General features: G+C 39.0%; 1 protein-coding gene across 3 annotated transcripts in view; it reads left to right on the forward strand.

Moving 5' to 3' along the window:
• The window catches only part of LOC134528813 (putative inactive carboxylesterase 4), a 99,832-nt gene that overhangs the window by 13,067 nt on the left and 63,511 nt on the right, over positions 1-23,254 (forward strand). For all 3 annotated transcript variants that reach the window (XM_063362476.1, XM_063362478.1, XM_063362477.1), the window contains exons 3-7: positions 5,667-5,756; positions 9,408-9,551; positions 12,308-12,461; positions 15,351-15,536; positions 16,470-16,663. In XM_063362476.1, the coding sequence (XP_063218546.1) occupies positions 5,667-5,756; positions 9,408-9,551; positions 12,308-12,461; positions 15,351-15,536; positions 16,470-16,663 (768 nt within the window). The remainder of the gene's footprint in view (positions 1-5,666; positions 5,757-9,407; positions 9,552-12,307; positions 12,462-15,350; positions 15,537-16,469; positions 16,664-23,254) is intronic.

Raw genomic sequence — 23,254 nt, forward strand, 5'->3', positions numbered from 1 at the left:
AACTCTGTAGCTAAAACTCCGTCGTGGAACTCTCCCGGCACTCCTCGCGGAACTCTGTCGCTAAAACTCCGTCGCGGAACTCTCGCGGCACTCCTCGCGGAACTCTGTCGCTAAAACTCCGTCGCGGAACTCTCGCGGCACTCCTCGCGGAACTCTGTCGCTAAAACTCCGTCGCGGAACTCTTTTGGCACTCCTCGCGGAACTCTGTCGCTAAAACTCCGTCGCGTAACTCTCGCGGCACTTCTCGCGGAACTCTGTAGCTAAAACTCCGTCGTGGAACTCTCCCGGCACTCCTCGCGGAACTCTGTCGCTAAAACTCCGTCGCGGAACTCTCGCGGCACTCCTCGCGGAACTCTGTCGCTAAAACTCCGTCGCGGAACTCTCGCGGCACTCCTCGCGGAACTCTGTCCCCAAATCTCCGTCGCGGAACTCTCGCGGCACTCCTCGCGGAACTCTGTAGCTAAAAATCCGTCGCGTCCCTGTCTGTCGAGCAGGGATCGAAGGGGGGAGGGCGGTAGCGACGACCCTTGTAATTCAGCCAGGCACACGTGGTATGCCTTACGTCAGTGGGCCTCATGCGACACGGCGCATGACGCCTGTGGTCTGGCAGGGCCGCCAGCCAGTTCCGAACCTGGCACGCAAGGCGGTAATGTCTGTGTTCGTATCTATATATATATATATAATTCGTCTTGGTTTCCTATGACATTCAATTATGTTTTTGAATAAATAAATGTTTATACAACACTAAAATACTTTTATAAACTTTGCTTTTATACATTAATTTTTTTTGCATATTCGTTGCCTTAAAATATGTTTACGAAAACATAACAGTCAGTTCATAATTTTACATTACAATATAAAACAACTTGACATAAAGTGTTCTTATACACCCACGAGGTCTAGAGGGATAGCGGGTCTTGCTGGTGGGTCAAGTATGAACGCTCTCTTGGTCCAGCAGCTAGTCCGTCTAGTTAGTGGGTCAAGTATGTCCACACTCTTGGGCCAGCGGCTAGTGCGTCTAGCTAGTGGGCCTAGTATGTCCGCCCTCTTGGTCCAGCGGCTAGTGCGTCTAGCTAGTGGGCCAAGTATGTCCGCTTACATGGTCTAGTGGCTAGTGCGTCTAACTAGTAGGCCAAGTATGTCCGCCATTTTGGTTTAATAGCTATCTTACCTAAATGTACAACACAAACCAACATAATATTGTTACGAGTGCGGAAAACGGGTTCGTATAGATATCCCAATTAATTGTATACAGTTTTATTTATTACTAATATTTACATTAGTAATTAAATCATCACACTTATTGTCTGTTCACAAATCACTAAATATCTGTCATGTTAACAGTTCACACTCCTCACTGGAGCTAGGCTCAACAGTGGTTCGCTTTACCTTGCACCTGTCCACACACATAGTTTCTTGTCACATGGTCACACACACAAACATTACTGTCGTTCCTCGTCCGCGCCAGTCACCGAACACGAACTTCACTCAACTCGCTTATTGAAACTCCCGTGGAGGCCGGCGTCAAAGCTTTTATACCCGTAGGCCATCTTTCTGGAACTGATTGGAGTGGTTGTGATGTGTCGCGTCATCCCGGACCGACTTTGCGCCCGAAGCATCCAGAAAAGTGGTGCTTATTCACATCACACCACGTGGTGGCCTCAGTAAGCCAGCAGAATTCACAGGATGCTAAGGGATAGATAACAGCGCCGAGAAAGAAGACGTGCGGTGAGGGGGGGATGTAGCCGGGCCGCTATAATCCCCGAAAGTATGCGCGCGTGACGTCAGTGGCTGTGCGGGCCCACCAAGCCGCCCGGGTACTTGGCGCGCGTCGCCCTTGCCTCCCACGTTCGTAACAATATGTATTACAACAGAAACCTACATAAATACAATAGGAAACAAGATTTTGTGTTGTATGCCTACTAAACGTGGGAATTTTCCACTTCCTGTTTGTTTCTGTTGTAATTCTCTGTATATTTCAGTAGTATCTGTTGGTTTTGTTGTAATTCTCTGTGTATTTAAATGGTGCCTGTTGGTTTCTGTTGTAAGGCATTCTATTGGTTTCTGTTGTAAGGCATTATATTGGTTTCTGTTGTTTTTTAGTGATTTAATTTTATTCTGTTGGATCTGTTTGGTTTCTGGTGTAAAGCATTCTGCTGGTTTCTGTTGATTTAAAGTGTTTTCCATCATATTCTGTTGGTTTCTGTTGTAATGCACTCTGTTGGGGTCTGTTGTTTTCTAGTGATTTCCATTGTTTTCTGTTGGTTTTTGGTGGTTTCTGTAGTAAGTCTTTTCTAGTGTGTTCCATTGAATTCTACTGGATTTTGTTGATTTCTATAGTAAGGCATTATATTGAAATCTAATGTTTTAAAGCGTTATATTACTCTCAAATAAATTTGTATCGATTTCAAATCTCTCTATTAAATATTTTTTAGTAAACTACATTTTAAATTACACATAATTTTTAAAAGTCTGTACTCAATTCGCTCGTCAAAAGTACTATAATTGTAATACATACTTTAAAATATTTATTAATTTTGATATATTTATGCATGTATTTAAAATTGATTCTTAATGGCCTCTTCTTCTATTTTTACAGCACACTTTAATACACTAAATAATGCCGATGGTTGTTTTAGTAAGATTATATTTTATTAAATTTTTATATTTCTAATAAAAAATTTATATTCATCACCAGACAACTCTGATGGAATATTTACAAATGTTTTATGTGATCTGCTACATTCTGTTGGATTCTATTGTTTTTTAGTGAATTATATTGGGTTTTGGTTGTTTCTGTTGTTTCCTAGTGTTTTACATTACAATCTGTAGTTTTCTAGTGTTTTATATTGTATCTAATGGGTTATTCTTGGTTTCTGTTGTAAATCATTCTGTTAGGATAAGTTGTTTCCGGTGTTTTTAACAGTATTCTATTGTTTATGGAGTTTTTGATAGTAAAGTGTTAGTTTCTGTTGGTTTCTTTTGTAATTCACTGTGCTGGGATCTGTTTTTTCTATTGTTCTCCATTGTATTCTTTTTTTTGTTGATTTTTGTTGTAAAGCGTATGTTGTTTTCTAGTGTTTTTAATTCTTTTATGTTGCTTTTTGGTGGTATCGGTTATAAAGAATTATTTAAGTTTATATTGTATTTGAGTATTTTTTATTGTATTTTGTTGTAGTTGTGGCTTTCTGTTTCAAGGCACTCTTGTATTCTGTTGGTTTATGTTTTTTTTTCTTGTAAGGCATTCTATTAAATTGGTTTCTGTTGTTTTCTAGTGTTTTTGATTGCATTCCGTTGGTTATTGTTGTTTTCTGTTGTAAGTTTTTTATTGGAGTCTGTTGTTTTCTAGTGTTTTCTGTTGGTTTATGATGTAAGGCACTCTATTGTTTGCTAGTATTTTCTAATATTTTCTGCTATTGATATTGGGTGGTTTTTTTTGTAATGCATTCTACTAGCTTATTTTGTTTTTAAATGTTTCATTTGCATTCTGTCTTTTTTGTTGTTTTCTGTTTTAAGACACTATTTTGGAGTCAGTTTTTTGTAGCGTTTTTCATTGTATTCTGTTGGTATTTGTTGTTTCTGCTGTTTTTGGTGGTTTCTTTTGTATTTTTGTCATTACATTATCCTATGTTAATTTATTTTATATAATTCCATGGGATTATTTTGATTTTGGGGGTTCCTACTAAGTTAAGATTTTATATATTTCATTTAGCGATTTTAATTGTTTTTAATGTTTTTCTTGATTTTTGCTATATTTGGTTAGTTTGGCAGGTTTTAAAATAGGTTCGGTAAGAATTTTCTTGTTTTGTTGTTTTGCAGAAATTTGTTTTCTTTTTTATTTCAGCTTATTAATAGGTTATGAAGAAATATTTAGTATAATACACTAAAACTAATATAATAATCCAATGATACCCACAAAAATTCAACATAACTCAACAGAAATTAAAACAACATTAACACTATAGATATACATATATAAAATAAAAGAAATGGTTTTGCAACCGAAAGTACAAAAAATACAACAGTTTAAAATAAAAGTCTCTAAAATATAACATGAAACAACAAAAATCCCTACAGCAAAATCAAAAGAAAATGCAACAAAAACAATTAAAAACATTTAAATACAACACAAACTAATAGCATTTCTTGCAGCATAAACAGACAGAAATAACCAAACAATGGAAAAACCTAGAAAAGATATCAACAGAAAACAATGTAAAACACTACAAAACAACATTATGAATTACAGCATAAACAAATAAGAGTGTTATGGAAAACCATATTATTTGTAAATGTTGTTAAATTACAAAGTAATATTTTAGATCTGGAGGTTTTAACTTGGCCCTCAGACATGCACATTTGTACAATCGTTGACACCTGAGGACTTGACCCAGCACACTACTGAACTCTTCACGACATTCCTAAGAACTGGACCCACCAAACTATCTTATTTTATCATGTTATTACCTTTGAATATATATACTGTATAGAAGTCGCCAGCCCAGGTTAAAATTTCTAATACGGTTTTGAGGTAGTTGGTTAATTCACCGCCGCAATCGCCACCATCTCTAGGGCATCGACTTGTGGTGGTCCCTAGCGGACAAGTGTCGAACTCTTCAAACACCCCTTCCCCCTCCTGTTGAACGACCTTCAGCTGCAGTGAATGATAGGTGGGGGGTGCGGGGAATGACAGCGGGCGACAGAGCTGCGCTCAAACGTGTAAATAACAACTAAGACGATACAGGGCGTTACGGCAGCGCACTGCAGCGGTGAAGTTCCCAAGCTGCTCATCATACGCTTCTGAAAAACGTAGAGTAAATCCTATCCACTCGCGACTTCTATACAGTATATATATTCAAAGTTATTACTATGGATCTGACACATCACACTACCAAACTTTATTCCGATACAATTGAGGTACCGATTCACCACACTTCCGAACTTTATTACAATACACCTTATCAATCTGACCCATTATACTACCGAACATAATCACAAATATCATAATGAAGAGTCTCTCAATAACTGGACTCTTTAGTATCTGACCCACCACATTACCAAATTCTATCACTACACTCCTGAGAACCTGCCTCACCAAACTACTAAACTTTATTATGGAACTCCTGAGAACCAGACCCATTCACTTCATCATGTAACTTCTGAAGAACTAACTTTACAAAAATATCGAAATTCATCACGATAACACTAAGGATCTGAACCAGCATTACAAAAAACTTGTAAGGAACTTAAATAATACCACAAAGAATTAAAATATATATAGATTGTTCATAAACTAAGGAGGGAGATTTTGGGCTCGAGTGCTGTCAATATTTGGGGAAATGGACATTAAATCACTATACTACCAACATTTGGAATGACACTCTTTTCAATATATATATATATATATATATATATATATATATATCACAGCAGAGTCCACAAATGACCACTATTAGCAACAATGGAAGTCTTTGCAATATCGAAGCATAAACTGAGGAACTCTTAGAGATCCAAAGTTCAATCCTAACAGTATTGCAGGCGGAATTGTTTTAAGATCTACACCCCTGCGACTGACTCAGCATGCACTGTGTATCTATAGTTGCAAATCTCATAACCAAATTGCATAAATGTATATTTTTCTTCTAAGATATATGTCTCTATTTCAGGTACAGGTTTTTACGGAATCTAGAGTTAAAGTTCATGCATTCTTGGGTGTACCATATGCACAGCCACCAACTGGAAAATTTCGTTTTTCGGTGAGTAAACAATTATCATGAGAATTTTCAGTTCAAATCTTCAGTTCCCCTTCACGGAAATACAAAAATTCTTTTGCATTTACAAAACAATCTAAGACTTTCTTATTTTACAGAGATAATATTATGTGATTTATTTAGTTATTTTGTATTAAGTTTTCTTTCCTGGTTTAAGCATGTGTACATTGTCAGTGTGGTCTATATGCAATTCTTTAGGGCTGATGTGTACATTTATATATTCTTGTACACCCAAGCTATATCGGTGTATTGTATAAAAATAACAAGTTCATAGCATACATTTAAGAGTACAAAAAGTACTCAGCACTAGACACTGCCAAAACAAAATGCGCGTTGAAGATAACACACTGAAAAAAAAAAAAAAACATATGGTCTCTTGAGAAGCTTCGGAGTACCATAGAGTATAAGTAGTTGTATTTACTTTTCAAAATGTGTAGAAAGAAGGAGAGAGTAGTACTCAAAGGCCAAGAGACATCTTTAACACAAAAACAAAGCAGTGCAGGTGGTTCATATACTAAAAGTGACATGTTAGGCAGTTTTGAGCTGCAACAAATACGGGCTAAATGGTGTCAACAACTATATTTGTTCCTCTTGTGGCAGGTTCCAGGTTGAGGTAACGATCACTAGATTTGGTTGTGATGTCACGGCCGCCATATTGGATTGCATCGACATTGATATTTGACCTTGACCTTGACCCCAGCCGACATCTTGGATTATCTTGACCACTGCAAACATCATAGATGATGTCATCTTGGATTCTAGAACATTTCAAAATTTTGTTTTATAGAACTTTCCATCATTTAAGTTTCTAGAACATTCCGCCATCTTGCATGATTTCATGTCTGTAATTTTGAAATTCCATAAATTATTATTGTTCAAACAATTCGGAAAAAATAAAAATATGTAAACAAGTTTTTACAAATATTTGATTTAAAACACACTTACATTATCGAATCAGGAGTCCTAGTTTCCAACCTGGTGAGGAAAAAATTAAATAATTATTTAACCATGATGTCCACAAGCAGACTGGCCTCCACCACTAATTCCAAGGATTATGTAAGTATAACTCTAACCAGTATATCATGGTGGCCATCTTAGATCTGTCATTTTGGAATCTCTTGTCAATTTCAGTCTTTCCAGCTTCAGTTTCTTCTATGTTGTTCTCAACTTCACTGAAAAAACTAGAAGAAATAATACATGCTACAAGTAGTTCTGTTTTTAACCAACATATTTTGCAACATATTTTTTTTTGTCGAAATATCTAGACAATATTTTTGCTTTTATTTGGGACACAGGATGCTCTCTCATGGGGGCAAGATTGGGTGGACTTCGCTAGATCTGAAGGAGGAGGACCTTGAATTCTGTAGTCGATCTTGTATGAAAGTATTTTTCATAATTACTAAGGCATGAATCAATTCAATTTTGGTGTTTGACTGTCAACTTATTAAAATATTATAAGTAATGTTTTGGTTACAGAAATTCAGAAATCACACGAAACTCTCAATAAATTTCAATACTCATATAGAAAAAAATCCATGTAAAATTGTTTGCTCAGGAATAACTAGAAGCATAAGGAGAAAATCAACAGAAGTCTTGCCAGAAATATCTAGAAACACACAGACGTTTCAACTCCTCTGTTTCAGTTGGAGACTCGTATGCGTACAATTACACAAGAAAATGGGTAGCAACCGATTGTGATGACGCCTGGATATGAAACTAAACACAAGACTGTGCACGGTGCTTTACAAGTAAATGATAATGGATTCCACTTGGAAAATCTGTGTTTCGTGGAATGTTGAAAGACTACTATTATTTAAATACACTAAGTGAGCCGAAATACATTTGTACTTTTTTTTGACAATATCAAGCAGAACATTATCAATCAGCTTTCTGTTGAAGTAGCAATGTACATACCTTTAAAATATAACTTGTGGCTGGACTGTGTATATGGTAAACCGTATCCATTCGAGGACCATAAAAGAAGTGCGCTTTCGCGACCATGAATACGGCTCTTTACCTATCACACGGCATGGAATAGTCTGTTAAACACAGTATCGATAAACTCTGTCGGGAAGAGGGGGACTTCCAGTAAAGGATCTGGCTGGTCTCTCTCTTCAGTAAACGTTTGGAGCTGAGAATTAGTCAGTTCAAACCAGTGCAGAACTAAATCTGTATTAGACTGCTAACTTTCGCAAGTGTTCCTTTAGTAGAATAGAATTTACAAAAAAAAAATTGTTCTTTGTAATTTTGTGTTTTTTTTCTCGAACCTATCACTTTCTTTTGGTATTTTTTTTGCATCAGTAAAGGATTGAACTGAGGTAATCGAATCAATCATTATTTTAACAAGCAATTATTTTGATGAATTTTGGAATTTTCCCAAATTTTTAGCTTAAAAATTACTTATATCCAAAATGGCTACCAGGACAGCCAACAAGATGGCGAACTTCCAGGCAATAAATGATTCCTGCACTCTAGCTGGCAAAAGTTAAATTAATTTGGTGGCAGTGCCCTCTAGCAGATGAAAACAATATGTCGGATCCAAGATGGTGGTCTCCAGCAGATGTAAACCAGATGGCCACCAAGACACCATACTGGTTGATGTAATATCTTCCTTGTAGTTAGTGGTGGGAGGTCAGTCTGCCAGTGGCTTCTGTGGAGGAAGGATCCATCGCCATTTTTAATCGATTGAACTCGCCAGGTTCGAATAAACTCATCCATGACATATGTAAGATTTTTTATCAAAATTGTAATCATATATTTTTTTATAAATTTTTTAATCTTTCGCGATTTTCTTACTTAAAAATTATGGATTTTCACGATGCGGTCAAGATGGCCGACAAGATGGCGGATGGTACTATAACCCAACATGGCTAGTTTTTGGGATGTCTATGGATTGTCAATGTGCTTTTAGGGGAGTGATTAATACTCATATGACAAAACTAAATGATAATTTGTATATATATTTGATATTTCCGCAGAATTATATTAGGATAAGAAACTGACATATGTTATTTCATTTGTAGGAAAACAAATTAATTACAAATATCTGGCATCCTAAAGATGGTATGTGCGGTATGTTGCATAGTAATTTGACTTTAACTTTGTCGTAAGTCAAAATAAATTATGATTTCTGTTAAATTATTCTGACAATGCTTAAAAAAATCACTGTATAATTTTCAATAGCAATTATATTTTTAAAAATATAATTAATCTAAAGTATCCAACATTAAATATTCACTATTTTTAAAGCATGTAGCTATAGCCAATTATTTGAAAGAAATGGTGCTATGATGGTTAAAAAAACGAATAAAAAAATTTAGTTTTCAAAACAAACTCACGGTTAAATTTGAATAAAATCCTAATTTTTAGTAACAAAACATGTTTCCAAAAATAATTTAAGATATATTATGTGAAATCTTAAATATTTTATCACTGATAGCAAGCTAGCAGTAGTAGAATTATAGTGCTTGTAGTAACAGCAACACTAATTTTGCAATTGTTTTGTCTCCCACTGAATATCCATAATTAAAACGAGTACAATCTTATAGACTGAAATATGCGCATACTGTTTTCTCATGCACTCTTAATCCATTTTAAGTAATGACCACAGACTTTAACAATAATGTTCCTTTGCAGCCACCACATAAATGGGTCGACTGGAATCAGACGATAATTGCTTCTAGATATGCTCCTTCGTGCCCTCAACTGGTTGACAAGAATTCTATGTTTGAGTTCAATCAAGATGAAGATTGCCTCTACCTAAATATTTGGGTGCCACAGGTAAGAATTATTTAAGAGTAAGTTTTAAGCGTTCTGGTTATTTGGAGAAAAAAAATTGTCTTGTCGCCTACTGCCTTCCTGCGACTGCTATTAGGGCGAGAATGCCAGGCGCCAGTTAACTTACGGTTGCCCGTGCGTCAACTCACGGAGCGATGAGACTCTGAGGCGCGTGACGTTGCCCCGTGACTTGCAGGCAGTAGTGCGTTGAGCCAGACAGAGCTACCCCGGGGTGCTACTAACACTGTGAACAGTCGAAACACCGGTGCAAACTATTTATTGGGTTCACACACTTTAAATTGTTGTTGCACGTCCCGATGTGTCTGGCTGAAGTCAGCCGGGCTTCTCAACCACTGCGGGAACCCCTGCGCTGTGTGCGCTACAACTGGTCGCGGTCCTGACTACAACCACGTGAGGGTTGGGTAACTATAGGCACTCGGAAACATGTGAAAGAGAGTACAGAGAAGCACATAACACGACGAACATCGAGATGCGCAACGCAACTACCCTAGCACATTACTTAAACAAATTACGCTGAGCACCCTTGAATGAGCTTGGGGAGTACGTAAAGGGGTGAGACCTGAAGCTGACTTAACGATGAGCCGTCTTGGCGGAAAGTTCGAACAATGGCATGAAGGCTGCAAGAGTGCAAGCTTCGACAGTCCTCGACCCTAATTAAATAAAAACACATAGGTACAGTTATCGCAGAACAATGCGGTCCTGTGCGGGTGTTGCTGAAAAAAGACCAAAGTGACAGTCCATGACTGTGAAGCCTGGAAAACCCTTGTGTCCCTGCGGAATTGCGTAGTCCATGATAAAATGCGCAGTCTTGCACATTATGATTAATCAAAGCGGCCCATACATGAAATGGGCCATGCGGGCGGGCCGCGGGGTTGAAAAATGATGATTACATGAAAAACTTACTACGGATGCTAGTGTGATGTGGTGACTGAGTCGGGACTGCTTTCCCCGGGTGGGAGTGACCTCCGCTAGGAGTAGTTTTCGCAGGAGACGCGCATCAATCTCAGGCCGGGACTAGGTCACGTATGCATAAGCAATTAAACCCTTTACATTGGTTGGTAAATTTATTACAGTGGCGGGTAGCTTGTTACGCCCTTTAAATGTTTCCTGTGTCTACAGAAATAATAAGTTGGGAATACAGAACTTAGTTTCGGCGGTAATTATCGCGCGGGCGATTGCCAGCTTGGCGTTCGAGGCTGATGCACTCGCTGCGTTGCACTGCTCTACCCCTGGCTAGTGTTTGGCGCGATGCACGGCCCTACTCCAACTACACACGCCTGACTGAGGCATCGGTGGAGCAAAAAGGCCTGTGCGACCGGAGAAAGCACCGGCAGTAGGCGTTAGTCTTTTAATTTAGATACAGTTCGTTAAAACTCTCCACCACAAACCTACTTCCAAATATATTTTCCCGTGTATTTTTTTTTTTTAACAAATACAAAAGTTTATATCCAACAGAATGAATTTCAATTGAATAAACTCTTTTCCTTTTAATTTCTTTGGTTTCCACAACATAATTCAGTCCAATAATTTTATTTCCCTTTCAATTGAGCCTTTACTTACTGGAGAATGCGTCATATTTACAAAACACAAACATGGAACACAGGCTGTAACCCGCGACTGTCACTTGTTACTTGCAGGTAGTAATTTTTTAAGACTTTATAAGATTTCTATAAGACTTTAAAACAATTTTATTTAAGATACTATAGATATTTTAAATTATCCAGTTATATTATCTTGTTTTAGTATAACTTGTATTTTCAAGTACATAGAGTACTTGATTAGCTTATTTAATTCAATTACTTGAAACACAGTTTGTACGTTTTATTATATTTATTGTACCAGCATAAATTCCCTTATGGTCATAATAGGCAATACTATTTATGATAAATTATAAATAAACAACACAGATAAACAGGTTGTTCAGAAAATCGTGGGCGTAAATTTTGGTAGACGGCAGAGAACGCCAAAAACAGGCGGTTTTTGTTAATAACTAATATCCAGAAACACAACCCTGAAAATTTAAATGTATGAATAGCAGCGCGCAAATTTGTAGTTGGAGTCATTCGGTGTTGAAGCAAGCCTTCAGTGACACATGCTCTGTTGGCAGCTGGGGTTAGCCCGTTCAGTCTACTGCATATCGCTTCATTTACTTTCGTTGGTTTGTTGACTACTGTGTTGTGAAGGTCTTGAGTTCGGCTGTAGATAGGTTGGGCACCGCTCTGGCGATGAGCCTGCCTGGCTTGTGCATTGTAATACCTTAGAATGAAAGTGCTTATTTTTTTACCACCTTTTTTCCCGAATCACAATTTAAAGTATTTTTTCGGAGAATTACTTCTCATAGTATTCGTCGAATTAAAATTCATGATAATCAATTTATAAACTTTCATGAATGTTTGTTTCAAGAAATGAGGTAAACAAAGTAAATATTAAACTCTACTAGTACAACATAAAAGTTTCAGACATATTTAGGTGATACTGCAGAAACTTTGTTTCATTTAGGCAAAGTTACATTTCAAAATCTTACCGAGAACGTTATGCGTTTTAGGAGGGATCTTGAATTTTAGTATCAGCTAAAATGGTAATCAGTTTTAAAGGCATGTCGATTAAGTCAATGTGAATACTATATTATGGGCAACCTTACTACTGGATTTAATAATGAAATGACTCTTATTTTATAACTATTCACCAGAAACGAATTGCAACATTGTATAACTGACAATAATTGTTTATTGTTGCAGGGAAGGAGCTATGGCGACACACTTCCAACAATAGTTTTCCTGGAGGGTGAAAACTTCGTGACAGGATCTCCATCGAAATATCCAGCACAGGACTTGGCAGCATATGGACATGGCGTTATTGTTATATCCATAAGTTACAGACTGAATATTTTTGGTATGTTGAGAAACGTGTTTTAAACTGTCAATAATATTGTTTCGAGCTGGGGTAAACATTGTTTATAAGGATAACCCAATTAACTAATTGTATTTTTGTTTACATCAATTTCGGCATGTGAATTGATAAAAACTAACACGCCTCTTGTCCTACGTGTCCGCACACCTCTGCTCCCTCTATTCACTCGCATACACCGCGTTGCTAACTCTGCCTCGCCCATGTCACCTCGGGTCTTTCTCTTCGCCCAAGAAGTCGCCGCACACTCGCTTGTCACAGGAGAACCCATCTGCTCACTGTTATCGCGAACCACATTTCACTGTTATCACTACCAACAACTCCCACTGGTATCGCTCCAAGGATTCACCAGTATCATCACCAGCCTCTCGGCTAAACTCTCTACCCTCCGTTCTGTCTCGCTGCTGACTCTGCCTTGGAAGCTTCTCGCGGCCCTCCAACTGTGTTTTACTACCAGGGCCTCGTTCCGACTCTGAAAGCCACTGGGAGTTGCGCAAGAGGTGCGACCACCCCGGCCACCGAAGAAGCTTCCATACATCGTGACTCTTGACGGGGAAATGGAGGGGGCTGACAGGTAGCGACCAGGTGACAAGCGCCCCGCATTCCAAGGCCATGCACATGCCATATCATGCGGTGACATCACTCATTAAGCATGCAGTGGTGAAGAGGGCCTGACAGTTTTTGCTCATCCAGGCGGACTGCCTGCTGGTAAAAATATTATTTGAATGAATAGTTATCTAATAATAAATATTTTATGTTGTCAACATAAATCAGGATATATACTATATATTTATGTCAAGATAACCAATTTATTTAGACTTACGTCCTGATATGAAACATTTCACCACTCAAAATTGTGGCTGACGTTTTCGTGGGCTGGTCGGTTTTCCTGGATTACTTCTCTTCCCCTTCCCAATACATTTCGTCACCGCTCCATCTCGTCATTCTATCCTAACTAGCATGATAAGTACCTTAAAGTATCAAGTTTCACAACTAAGTGTTGGGATATGTTTGCAGATGGTTGGAAGCTACAAAAGGAAGTCTTCCCGGCAATCCTGGGAGGAAGTGGCAATTTAGATTGATATAGATGCAGTTAACACAGGAGAAATGGGCTGGATTCTAGCTGCAAAGAGATTTAATGTGCCACAGGCCCTTTCTGCTGGCAACAGCAGATGGTCTGAAAACTTTTCCTGGCAAGTCAGCACTGCTGGGCTTTTAAGCCATTGGTTCCCAAAGGCCTTATCACTGTGAATATCCAAAATTTGTAATGGCAGGGTCAGGTACGGGCATGGCTTCTGCTCTGCAAAGGGCCACAACTAGGCCAAAAATGCTGTAAGCTCTGAGGTGCCGTAGCCGGTGGGGTGTCTGAGGGGCAGGTCCTTTGGGTATCTAACTTCCAAGGCGTTTCTTGTGGCCTGGACTGGGGCAGTTGCAATGTTAGCTCATGGGCTTACAGACCATAAAAGCCCACAAATTCCATGCAAAATCCAGGCAACAGTGCAGAATGACTCTTGGTGATACCAGGAGTCGCTGCTGAGATTCCCTCTAACATGCCCTGGTCGCATGGTGAGGCAACGCACTGGCAATTGGTGGCTCTGATCACTTAGAGCACGTCCAGAGGAGTCCCCACTCCCCTAATGGGCGGACACAGTGCGCGGTGAAACAGATATGGTACTAGCCGGGACAGCTAGCAGAATTTGCTCGAAATTCTGCCAAATCACATGCTCTTTGGGTTTTCTGAGGGATCCCAGAGATATGATAAGCATACTTGTATAAGCTCCTTGCAGTGCTCTTTGGATGGGGATCTCATCTGAGTCAACCACAGGTAAGCTGACTGTGTTAAGGGTGGGTGGAAATGATGCTAGGACGGGTTGCCTCAGCCTCTCATTTGAGCTTTTCTACAAATACCTCCGGTTGCTATTAAATGGCATATCCATTTTCCATTGTCAGAGGGCCTCACCGATTTCAATCCTGCCCCAAAAGGAGATTATATACTGGTCCCGCAGGGTATCATTATTTGCATGTAACAAATGCTCACAGTTCGTCTCTGGCGATTGTCTGTGATGGATCTGTAATATGTAGGTCTAGACATTTAAAAATTCTGTAATGCTTAAATTAACACGCTTGTGTACAACTTTTGTGAAGCATATTTGTAAACGTTTTCGAAACCATTCCCTGATATGTGGTAGTATGTATGATTCTACACAAAATACACATATGAATAATAAAAGCTGGAAGACAATTTCGTTGATAAGTTAACACACTTATAATAAAAAATGTTTAAAAAATAATGAAAATAATATGGCGTACAGCTTTTCACAAGAGGAATGTGTGCTCGTTTATATGATCTTATAGTAGTGTTTAACACAATAGAAAAAATTTACTGCACTTGTGTTTACCTCTGTAGTAGACAAATTTCAAGCCCACCCCAAAAATAAATGAGGGACTCTGAAACATAGTGGTGTAAGTCAAGAAATTTTCAGATTTCAGTTTGCCATAGCAAATAATAATTCTAGCATGTAGCTAACTTAAAGCTGCCAAATCTTTCCCTTACACTACAATGTTCCAGAGTGTCCCAATAGAACAATGGGTATGGGAAATCATTTAGTTATTATTGTAATATTTCAATTGTTTTTAATTTGTTGGACATTTTATGACTAATTAAACCATCAGACAGGATTAATTAATTGCAACCATCATAGTAAATGTGAAGTAAGTACATAGCTTAAAACATCAAAAGTTTAAAGTTATATCTTATCTCCTCCTCCAAATGTCCAGCCTGTTCATCCATTACTGTGGTGCTACTGTTTAAGACCATTCAAAAAGGTAAGAATTTAAAAACAAGTTCGTATTATGTTTGTATTGTTCTCGTAGGTTTCTTTTGCCTGGAAGACTCGGCAGCAAGAGGCAACCTCGGCCTGCTAGACCAGTACTTCGCACTGCTGTGGGTCAGAGAGCACATCCAGAGTTTCGGCGGCAGCAAGACTAGCATAACCTTGATGGGCCACTCCACTGGAGCGGCGAGTGTTGTCCTCCACATGACCTCTTCCAGAACAATCGGTAAGTGACGAATAATTACGGATTGCCATAACGAGAACGTGGTCGTCAGAGACTATGAAGGGTGAAGTGATGTGAACGGTGCAGCAGCGAGACTTGGTGATCTGACCTCTGCACTGCCTGTTGATCGAGTTGCCACGCATGCTTCAACATCTGGCTAGAGAGAGAACTAGAGCCTGCGTTTGCTGCACTTCAGCAATGTAATCTGGAACTCTGCAATCACCTATTAAGTTGTATAAAAATTTTAATAAACATTTCCGTAAAAGGGCAAATGTTACTTAGACTTGATTCGTTGAGATGTGTATGATGGGTGTGCACGTGGTGTTTGGAGCGCGAGTGTTGACAGGTTTACAACTAAATGATTGCAATTGCACCACCTTAAGTGACCGAGCACAGCAGGCTTGTGATTAAGGAGAGGAATCAGAAGAAGAAATTAACTTCCCAAAATAAAATTCAAATTTAAATATTCAAAAATATACAAAATTAATTGGAATGCATTTGGGCTTTAAAAGGGAGAGGAATTGTTTATGTAATGTAATTTTCTGAATAATATGTATTCCAGCACAATATATAACGTGAAAATAATACAATGTAATTATAAACCTAGATAAGTATTTTTCGGTAACAAATTAAAAAAATACACATTTATGCTCAAGGTCAAGGTCATGGCCTCAGTGGCCTAGGCCGGCTTTCTTTTAGGACTCTAAAGCAATTTTTAGGAATTTCGGTTCTTTGTAGATATATCGTGCACTAACGTATTTACTGCACAAGAGTATGGTTTTGTTTATAATTTTAATGGAATAATGTTTAATAGCATTGGAATGATATGATTACATTTTAAATTAACTACGAAAATGTAAAGCTAAGTGAAAAATGGTGTATATATGTCTAACACGCCATTAATCAGGATGCTAATGTTTGTTGGTTATGGAGCAGGGTTGTTCCAGCGAGCAATAGTGATGTCCGGAAGTGCCACATCGCCGTGGTCTGTTGGCGAGCATCCTGCCAACTGTTCCATGGCTGTTTCACGAAGTCTCAACTGTCTGCTTCAGCAGACTGTGGACACTCTGCGGTGTTTACAAGCCAAGTCCGCTGCAGAGATACTGGCAGCATTTCAGAAACAATGCGATGTAAGTAACATACTATACTCGTAAGTTAAATAAGCAATAATAAATTATTATAGATATAATTACTGTACCTTTTCTTTAATAAATACTGCTGATCTTACAGTCATATTCACAATAGTTCGGAAACCGAACGGACACAGACGTCAGGAAACATAAACCTAGGCTCAGCCGTACCACACAACAATTGACGGCGGGATGACGGAACAACTCGGAAACAGACATGAAATATATTCAATTTCTTTCCGTCCAACTATCGTCTGCTTTCCGTTGAGCCTATCAGGTGGTCGCGTTTGGTTCGCAAGTGTGCAGTATTTGATTAGAAACTAACACTTAAATCAAGTAACAAAAATTATTTGGTAAAGTTAAAAGAAAATGTTATTTAATTTATATTTACCATTCGTTGTTTGTGCACGCTCATTTATATCAATTAGGTTAATCAATTACCAGAAAAATATATTTTCTTAAAATTTTCGTATTGCAACGAGTTGGGGAAACGGTCTCTTAAGGATAACTCAATTAATACAGTTTTATTTGTTACTAATATTTGCATTACTAATTAAATCACAACAATTAATGTTTGTTCACAAATCACTAAATATCTGCCAAGTTCCTCAGTTTGCAATCCTCACTGGAGCTAGGCTCAACAGTAGTTCACCCCTTACCTCACGCCTGTCCACACACACAGTCTCGCACCACTCTGTCGCACTCTCACGATCCCGTCGCTCTGCATCGCGCAACTCTCGAGGGGGTCTCTTACCCTCTTCGCCAATGTCGCACTTCCCTTTACTTGCGGAACTCTCCGAACTCTCGAAACTCGCCCCCCCCCCCCCCCAGAACTTACAATTTTATACTAGTGGGTCGTCTTTCCAGAACCGATGAGAGAGGATGTGAAGAGTCACGTAATCCCGGGCAACCCGACACCCGAAAAGTCCAGAAAGGTGGTGTTTATTCATGCCACTCCAAGCGGTGGCCCGCGGAATTCCTAAGGCCGCTCAGCGATAGATAACAGCGCCGAGGAAGGACGATGCGCGTGGTGCAGTGGGTGGACGGTGTAACGACGACCCTTGTAATCCGGCCAGGCTTACATTGCATGCCTTACATCAGTGGACAGCACATGACACGGAGCATGATGCCAGTGGCTTGCAGGGCCGCCAGCCAGCTTCGAACCAGGCGCATGTCGCGGTCCTGTCTGCATTCGTAACACTGCCCCCTGATTAAACCTTTTTCATTCCGAACAGGTAATGCATCCCTTCCGGCACATTCCCTCAATCTGTCCATCCTCTCTTTCCTCTCTGCATGCGGTAGGCAACATCATTTAGTGGCTTCAAGACTTCATATGGACCTTCTTACGGTGCTTAAAGCTGAGGGTACCTTTCCTTCCTTCATTGGGGTTGTACAGCCACATCAAATTGCCCTCATAGAATCCGGTTGAGTTAGCCTTCAGGCCCTACCTCGTCTTCATTCGATTCGTCACTAATCGAAGATTTTTGCGGGATTCTTCAGGTATAAGTGCCATTCGCTCCTCTAGACGATTTACATAACAATAGTGCTGGTCGGCTCCATATGTGGACGACCAAACTTGACATCACAGGGCAGCCTCAACTCCTATCCAAACACAAAACTCGCGGAAGTCAGCCCAGTAGAGTTATGGATGACAGAACTTAATGCCATTAGGAATAACTGGATGTGTTGATGCTCGGCCACAACCTTGGCAAGATGATCCTCAATATTTCTGTTGAAACTCTCCACCATGCCATCGGACTGAGGATGCAGAACTGTAGTCCTGTTGATTTTATTCCCAGCAACCGACACACCTTAAATATTGTCAGCTCGAAATTGCGGCCTTGGTCTGAGTGGATCTCCAGTGGTACCCCAAATATGAAAATGAAGTTTTTGACTATTGTGTCCGCAATTGTAGTGGCTTCTTGGTTAGGAAGTGCATAAGCTTCTGTCCACTTACTGAAGTAATCCATTGCTACCAGAATATACCGGTTACCATATTTAGTTTTAGAAAATGGTCCAGCGATATCGATGACCATTCTCTCAAAGGGGGTCCCTACATTGAAGGCCCCCATTTTCCCACAACTCCGGTGTTGTGGCCTGTTTTAGCCAAGCATGCTTCGCTTTGTCTACACCAAGCCTCCACATCCTGGCGACACCTCAATCAATAGTAGTGTTGATGGGTCTTGGCTAAAGTTTTGTTCACCCCTAGATGAGCACCAGAGGTACCATCATGGATTTCTTTCAATACCTCTGCCACTAGACTCTTTGGAAGGAGTGCTTGAATGGTAACTACTTTTCCATTTGGACTCTCCCATGCCCTCATTAGCAGCCCATTTACCATCCTCAATGAATCCCACTGTTCCCAGTATGCTTTCACATCCCTTCATCACTGGATATCTCTTGCCATATTAGATGTCAAGTACCATTTACTAGCCAGATTATAATGGGTGCCAGGTCAAGATATTGTCACTGCGCTGCTTTCAAGCTGGCATTATCTCATTTATCTTCCCCATTAGTTATTATTGTTTACTGAACATCTTCGATGCCCTCATTTTTCTCCGCCCTATTGCAATGGTTGCATTCTACCTTGCAAGGTCTTCGAAAGAGGGCATCGGCATTGCTGTGAATTCGGCCTTTCCTGTGACAATCATACTGCTCTATCTGTTCAATCCACCTAGAAAGTTGTCCCTCTGGATTCTTGAACTGTAGTAGCCACTTAAATGTGGCATGGTCCGTGCATAACAGGAATTTTCTCCCATATAAATATTTGTGGAAATTTTGAAGAGACTTCAGTACATCCTAGAGCTCTTTTCTTGTGATGAAATATTTGCGTTCTGGCTTATATTGCGTAGGTGTGTTTTAAAACACATAGTAAATATTAACCAGAAAAATATTGAATATTCAATTCCCAGAATCATAACACAAAACTAAATATTCCAAACAAGGTGCTCTAAATATCTCGGGCAGTTCCCTTGTAAGCATTTTATCATTTCTTGAAGCTGTTAATAATTTCTTGTTTCATTCTCCTTCTTTAATACATTAAACCTTCTCTCACCAAAGAAACAACATTTTTCGCCAGCAAAACATTTTACTATGCTCTGATCAGTGTTTCATAACTCTCAAGTAAATATATAAAATATAACAGTTGTGTTAATTTTTAAATCAATAGCTGATTTGCACACTACCCATTCAGGTAGGCAACCGCCTAGGGCGCCAAGTAGCTGGGGGCGGCGCAGCACGACACATAACAGCTGATATAATATGTTTAATGATTATTGAAACTATATAAAAATGTATTTTTGTAACAGTTTGGAATGGAAGGATATAAGTAATTATTTAAAGTCCACTGTGACCTGTTTATGGTTTGTAATAAGTAAAAAAGTAAAAAAAAACACAAGCCTGCTTACATTTGATTGTTGACAAAATCTTAGGCTTACGTGATGTATTTTGAGGCAAGGAAAATTTTTTTGGGGTTTTCGGCCGGGGGGGGGGGGGGGGGGGAGGCGGCATTAAGGTTTTTCGCCTAGGGCGCCAATTTACCTTGCACCGGCCCTGTACCCATTCCAACACATACACAGCAATCATAAACACTTGTATAAATAAAGTAATATTAAAAGTAACGACTGATTCTAATTCTTAATTCTCAATTACTCTTTTGGAAACTCACCTTTACCAACAGTTTTTACAGGAGAATGGTAAGGTTCACTATTAGTTTTATTTTTAACTATGATCAGCTGTGATGAAAACATTTATTTGAGTCATCTCCATACCAAAACCTCGGTTAGGTAATTGTTCTAATCTTTCCTTTACTGCCTCTGCTGTTCGGAAATTTCATGTCCATGCCTCCACCCCTCACACCCTGGAAAGAAAAAGACAGAATTTAAGGACAGATAACTTATCGAGCATGTTTTAAATTTCACTCTCCAATTTTTGGAGCTGTTTGAGTTGTAATGATGTGCTTGGCATGGACTAAGTACACCTTGATCTATACTGTGGGAGCTATTTCGAAAGAAATAAAAAAACAGCATACTTACCCAAACTGTAAAAAATAAAATAAATCAAAGATTATCATACATTTAAAAAAATATTCGTGTTACAAATATGAAAAAAAATTCTATATTTTTGTTTTTTAGGTGACCCTCCAGTAGTATATAATAGGGGCGCCGAGGACTGGCTTCTGGCTGAGGATTGAAGATTGTTTACATTGTGACGTCACGGCGGCCATCTTGGAGGAGTGTAACGGGACATAGCATAACGGGACATAACGTAACGGGACATAACGTAACGGGACAAGTAGATCACGGCAGCCATTTTGGATCCGCCATCTTGGATCCGCCATTTTGGATGACGTCATTGTGTTCTCGAAAATTCCGGCATTGTGTTATCCGCCATTTTGAATTATGACGTCACCGTTGCAACTTCCGTTACGGCCGCCATCTTTAACTTTTTTATTTATTATCTGATTTTAATGAAATTTTTTTTAAAATTTATTAAAAAATCCATTTAATAAAATTTTAATAAAATACTTATAAAAAATATACTTTTAGTACACGGAGTTTGGAGTCCTCGGTTCGAACCCGACGAGTGCAAAAAAAATAAAAATGGCGACCGATCCTTCCTCAATGGTGGTTGCAGGCAGACTGACTCCCACCACTTTTTCAAAGCATATATATCGTCACCTAGTATGATGTCATGTCCGCCATCTTGAAATTTGGACGCCATCTTGAAAATCTTTATTTATTATCCAATTTTAATGAAAAAAATTCCAAAATTTATCAAAAAATTAACGTATTTGAATTCCGTTTGATTATATCGTTGTACGTCCTCGGTTCGATTCCCGGCGAGAGTAAATTGTCGATCCTTCCTCCATGAAAGCTACCTAGACTGATCTACCACCACCAGTACAAGGTATATATCATCAACTGGTATGTCATCATGTCCGCCATCTTGTCTTCATCCGCTGGAGAGCACCATCTTGTTTTCGTCTGCTAGAGTGTGTCGATACCATGTAGTATAATTATCTGGTTACCAAACCTTTGACCTTGACCTTGAACTTTGACTGTGACCTTGAACTTTGACCTTGACCTTGAAATTTGACCTTGACCTTGAAATTTGACCTTGACCTTGAAATTTGACATTGACCTTGAAATTTGACCTTGACCTTGAAATTTGACCTTGACCTTGAAATTTGACCTTGACCTTGAAATTGGACTTTGTCCTTGAAATTTGACTTTGTCCTTGTCGACCATCATGGATCCGACATTTTATGTTCAGTACATGCTACCAGGAGCGACCACCTGCTGGAGTACACCATCTTGCGCGTGTACTCATATTATAGAGTACATTTCCATCTGGTTAATTTTATTCTAACCCGCTACAGTGCAGTAATCATTTATTACCGAGGTGCCCCCGCCATCTTGAAATTCGGCCGCCATCTTGAAATCATGTAATAATGTAGCTAGAAAAGCGGGAAAAAATCCAAAATTCATAAAAAAAATCACTCATTAACTTACATATCGATTCGATCTGCTCCAGTCCTTGGTTCGATCCGAGATCGATGCAATAATGTTTAATTTTATGTAAAAAAAATAATAATTTCCATAAACCATGTTCAAAATTCATTAAATAAATTTGTAATCCATATAATGATTGATTGGATCGACTTAGGTCCTTGGTTCGATCCCTGGCCGATACAAAACAACTTTAATTTAAAAAAAAAATACTAAAAAAGTGCTAGGTGTGAGAAAATAAAAACACCACAAGTTCTTTTAAAAAAATTTTATTACATAAATTCAATACACTACTACAAGTACAAAAAAAAACACTGACAAATTAACAAAGCCTTTTGGATTCCTCGATTCAAACAGTCTTCTTATTGTACGGACTAAGCCTTTTACATGACTTTAAATGTCTATCCGATCCGGTCATCACCGAAGCCAGAGACGGACTGAAGTTCAAATCACTTATATAGTCTCATTAGCCGGTACAACACATGAGTCAAATCAATAACCATGTTCATTATACGTCTCGGAGCATTTTTTATAATGACGATGTAAGCTATCGATACGTGAAATTAGTTTATTGCACTTATTGCACTGAAATTGTATTCTTTGAACATTATTAGAACAACCGCTTCTTTCATGTCTGCGAGCATTTGAGGTGATAGTAAATGATGCACCACAGTATTTGCACTGATGCGAAGTACGCTCTTCATTAATTGAAGTATACAATGTTGATGAAACTTCAGCTGATGGTGGAACAGCACATATCGAAGTCTCCTCCAGTGTTGTCAGAGGCGTTGCCAACGGGATCTGCTCCAACATCGTCGGCGCTGACGTCATGGTTCCCGTAGTCGATGATACATCCTCCATCGAGTACGACGTTAAAGTCGGTAAAGATGCCATCGAAGTCTCAAGAACAGGCAATTACACGACTTATGCACCAGAAGAAACAAACTAGGTGATCCCTACACCACCGTCGCCAGTAACAAACTGAGCGTCCTGCTGTCTAGAACTCGCTTATATACATGCACCGTATGGAATAATACGCTAGTCAAATCAAGAACCATCTACAATAATACTAGAGTCAAAA

This window comes from Bacillus rossius, chromosome 2 (assembly GCF_032445375.1).
Source record: "Bacillus rossius redtenbacheri isolate Brsri chromosome 2, Brsri_v3, whole genome shotgun sequence".
Classification (NCBI taxonomy): Eukaryota; Metazoa; Arthropoda; class Insecta; order Phasmatodea; family Bacillidae; genus Bacillus; species Bacillus rossius.